Source organism: Scomber japonicus, chromosome 14 (assembly GCF_027409825.1).
Source record: "Scomber japonicus isolate fScoJap1 chromosome 14, fScoJap1.pri, whole genome shotgun sequence".
Lineage (NCBI taxonomy): Eukaryota > Metazoa > Chordata > Actinopteri > Scombriformes > Scombridae > Scomber > Scomber japonicus.
The window spans coordinates 851,257-856,256 of NC_070591.1; the positions used below are offsets into that span (position 1 = coordinate 851,257).

General features: G+C 41.1%; 1 protein-coding gene across 1 annotated transcript in view; it reads right to left on the reverse strand.

Annotated features, from left to right (window-relative positions):
- Positions 1-1,369: 1,369 nt before the first annotated feature.
- Positions 1,370-5,000, reverse strand: part of LOC128373354 (barrier-to-autointegration factor-like) — a 4,285-nt gene continuing 654 nt past the window's right edge. Inside the window, exons 2-3 of the mRNA XM_053333650.1 lie at positions 4,199-4,325; positions 1,370-1,629 (exon numbers count right to left, since the gene is read on the reverse strand). Of these exons, the coding sequence (XP_053189625.1) occupies positions 1,483-1,629; positions 4,199-4,324 (273 nt within the window). The 5' untranslated portion in view covers position 4,325 and the 3' untranslated portion in view covers positions 1,370-1,482. The remainder of the gene's footprint in view (positions 1,630-4,198; positions 4,326-5,000) is intronic.

The following is a 5,000-nucleotide window of genomic DNA, read 5'->3' on the forward strand; positions in this document are numbered from 1 at the left end:
ACACCAAAACGTGCGGCTCGATCGGGGGAGGGGTGCTATGACTTCTGGTGTTGAAATTCCAAAGTTTCCCAAACCGGGAGATTTCTCCATTGGAAATGAATGGGAATTTTTAGAAAAACCCCAAAAATTTCACCTTTTTTTACCTTTTTTCAGTGTCACCTAGCTCGCTCATACGTGCACATAGAAACGTGATTCAAACTTTAAAACAGAGGAAAACTTGTCCTCTCTCCAAAATACCAAACTGTTTTTCCATAACATGTAAACTTTTCAAACTATGAGCAGTCAAACGAGGAGTGGAAATCACTTTTTCTTCAAAGTTAGAGTGGAAGCGGCAGTTAGCTAGAGTGTGAGAAGCAGTAAAAATTAACCTTAATTTTTATTTTTAACTTGAGCTCACGGCCAAACCGTAAAAAGGAGACAAATAATTTTTAGTCAAAATGTAGACATAGGTGTTGGGATTCATAAAATGTGAAGTTGACAGGCGGGGTCTGCACAAAATTTAAACGGGGGGGCCGAGACCGGCAGCAATACCTGTCTCGCTCCCCATTGACTCTAATATAATCGTCTTCTTTTTTCAAAAGAATCTCACTCTGTGTTCACACTGAGCTTACTCGCTCATTTTAAGGAATATGTGAATAAAATAAACACTGTGAGAATCTGCCGGCTTCTGTGTCTCTCACGGTGTTTTCGGTTTTTGGACAGGAGTTACGGTTTTCTCACAGTTTGCAATTGTTCAGAAACTTGTCAGAAGCCAAATTCTTCAGAATTTTGAGAGCAGACCCTCAAATCGCCGTAGCAACCGTAGGGCCTTAGCTGCCCTTAGCAACCGTCGGACCTTAGCAACCTGTCGCTGGGCAGAAACTGAGCTACTTTTTTGTGATTGGCTAATTCTACCTGTCTGTCTGTTTTGCCAGTTAACTGAGCTAATTCATTTGAATGGAGATTAATTCATGTTTACTGAGGACACAATAAATAGTTTTATTGTTTCTTATTGTAGTTATTAAAATAAAATGTGTAATAAAATCTACTCTCTAAATGATTTGAAGATTTACTTAATAATTTGATAACAGTGATGTTCCTGTCTGTGGAAAAAATGAAGTAGACTTTAATTAATAAGTTTAAATAAATATTATATGCTTAAATATGATTAACATTCACTTAATATTTTCAGGGATGTTAAGTTGAGAATAAAGTTCATTCATGAGGAAAAAATAAATCTTGTACTCGTCCCGGCAAAAAAGTTGATTACAAAATAAATAAATGAATAAAAAAATAAAGCAGCAGAATGAACTTCAGGTTTAATTGAATCTTTATTGATAAACATTAAATTATCATGATGCGTTCAGGAGCAGCAAGTTTTTTCCAGCAGCAGCTCATTAGCAGGTAAATGAACACCTGTCGGTCGCCATGGCGACACAGCCGGAGATTCACCTGAAGCAGCGACAGGAAGTGAGCAGAGCGAGAACAGGAAGAGGCGGGGCTTCACAGGAAGGCGTCGCACCACTCCTTCAGGCACTGAGCGCAGGAGCCGGCCTGCCGAGAGTTCGCTCCGCTGCAATCCTTCAGCCACTCGGAGAACATCTCCGAGTCTTTCCTCAACAGCAGGAACTGACCGAGAACCACGGACGCCTGAGAACACAGAGAACACGTTAAAAACACGCAGAACACACGTTAAAAACACGCAGAACACACGTTAAAAACACGCAGAACACGTTAAAAACACGCAGAACACACGTTAACACGCAGAACACACGTTAAAAACACGTTAACACGCAGAACACACGTTAAAAACACGCAGAACACACGTTAACACGCAGAACACACGTTAAAAACACGCAGAACACACGTTAAAAACACGCAGAACACACGTTAACACGCAGAACACACGTTAAAAACACGCAGAACACACGTTAACACGCAGAACACACGTTAACACGCAGAACACACGTTAAAAACACGCAGAACACACGTTAACACGCAGAACACACGTTAAAAACACGCAGAACACACGTTAAAAACACGTTAACACGCAGAACACACGTTAAAAACACGCAGAACACACGTTAACACGCAGAACACACGTTAAAAACACGCAGAACACACGTTAACACGCAGAACACACGTTAAAAACACGCAGAACACACGTTAACACGCAGAACACACGTTAAAAACACGTTAACACGCAGAACACACGTTAAAAACACGTTAACACGCAGAACACACGTTAACACGCAGAACACACGTTAAAAACACGTTAACACGAAGAACACACGTTAAAAACACGTTAACACGCAGAACACACGTTAACACGCAGAACACACGTTAAAAACACGTTAACACGCAGAACACACGTTAAAAACACGTTAACATGCAGAACACACGTTAAAAACACGTTAACACGCAGAACACACGTTAAAAACACGTTAACACGAAGAACACACGTTAACACGCAGAACACACGTTAAAAACACGTTAACACGCAGAACACACGTTAACACGCAGAACACACGTTAAAAAGACGTTAACACGCAGAACACACGTTAAAAAGACGTTAACACGCAGAACACACGTTAAAAAGACGTTAACACGCAGAACACACGTTAACACGCAGAACACACGTTAACACGCAGAACACACGTTAAAAAGACGTTAACACGCAGAACACACGTTAAAAAGACGTTAACACGCAGAACACACGTTAAAAAGACGTTAACACGCAGAACACACGTTAACACGCAGAACACACGTTAACACGCAGAACACACGTTAAAAAGACGTTAACACGCAGAACACACGTTAACACGCAGAACACACGTTAAAAACACGTTAACACGCAGAACACACGTTAACAACACGTTAACACGCAGAACACACGTTAAAAACACGTTAACACGCAGAACACACGTTAAAAACACGTTAACACGCAGAACACGTTAAAAACACGTTAACACGCAGAACACACGTTAACACGCAGAACACGTTAAAAACACGCAGAACACACGTTAAAAACACGTTAACACGCAGAACACACGTTAAAAACACGTTAACACGCAGAACACACGTTAAAAACACGTTAACACGCAGAACACACGTTAAAAACACGTTAACACGCAGAACACACGTTAACACGCAGAACACACGTTAACAACACGTTAACACGCAGAACACACGTTAACAACACGTTAACACGCAGAACACACGTTAACAACACGTTAACACGCAGAACACACGTTAACAACACGTTAACACGCAGAACACACGTTAACAACACGTTAACACGCAGAACACACGTTAACAACACGTTAACACGCAGAACACACGTTAACAACACGTTAACACACAGAACACACGTTAAAAACACGTTAACACGCAGAACACACGTTAACAACACGTTAACACGCAGAACACACGTTAACACGCAGAACACACGTTAAAAACACGTTAACACGCAGAACACACGTTAAAAACACGTTAACACGCAGAACACACGTTAACAACACGTTAACACGCAGAACACACGTTAACAACACGTTAACACGCAGAACACACGTTAACAACACGTTAACACGCAGAACACACGTTAACAACACGTTAACACGCAGAACACACGTTAAAAACACGTTAACACGCAGAACACACGTTAAAAACACGTTAACACGCAGAACACACGTTGAAAACACGTTAACACGCAGAACACACGTTAAAAACACGTTAACACGCAGAACACACGTTAACACGCAGAACCCACGTTAAAAACACGTTAACACGCTGAACACACGTTAAAAACACGCAGAACACACGTTAAAAACACGTTAACACGCAGAACACACGTTAAACAAACCAAACAACACGTTAATGATATCTCGTTAAAGGTTTTAGGTTGTAAAGTTAAACATGTTTAGCATATTTAGCGTGTTTAGCATGTTTAGCGTTAGCATGTTTAGTTTTAGCATGTTTAGCATGTTTAGCATGTTTAGCGTGTTTAGCATGTTTAGTGTTAGCATGTTTAGCGTGTTTAGCATGTTTAGTGTTAGCATGTTTAGCATGTTTAGTGTTAGCATGTTTAGCATGTTTAGTGTTAGCATGTTTAGCGTGTTTAGCATGTTTAGTGTTAGCATGTTTAGCATGTTTAGTGTTAGCATGTTTAGCATGTTTAGCGTGTTTAGCGTTAGCATGTTTAGCGTGTTTAGGTCCTCACCTTGTCGAAGCCTTGCTGCTCCAGTTTCTTGCCCAGAATCTCTCCGATCCCGGACAGAGCCGTCACCGCTTTGTCTCCCATCGGCTCGCCTACGAAGTCTCGGTGCTTCTGCGACGTCGTTGACATCCTGACAGCGACGACAGACAGGAAACACTTTATTACGTTACTGATGAACAGACGCCGCGGCGCCGCCTGCAGGTCACGCCGCGGCGCCGCCTGCAGGTCACGCCGCGCCGCCGCCTGCAGGTCACACTGCAGCGCCACCTGCAGGTCACTCTGCAGCGCCGCCTGTAGGTCACTCTGCAGCGCCGCCTGCAGGTCACACCGTAGCGCCGCCTGCAGGTCACGCCGCGGCGCCGCCTGCAGGTCACTCTGCTTTATAAACCAACACATTCTTCTTCTTTGTTCAACTTTAATAAAGATTAACGTTTTATTACATTCAGTCTTTTTTTGTTCTTAATGAGTTTTAATGTTCACGTCTTTATTAAACGTGTCTCATTGTGACGTAAAGATTTAATTATAATTTATAGTCATTATTTTATTGATCTCCAGTTAAATATTTGTTACTGATTTCTTGATTTTATAACTTTTATTTTGAAAGTATTTTATCTATTTACAGCTGAAATTAATGTTCTTATTTTTACGTCTTTAACAGTTCGTAGTTACCATGGTGATGAGTGTTCACAGATTTTAGTTATTATATATATTTTTTTTTATTCCAGTTTTATAACGTTATAAACTTTTGAGGCATATTTGTGAAATCATCATCAAAAATGTTGAATCAGCGTAAAATAAGAAGAGA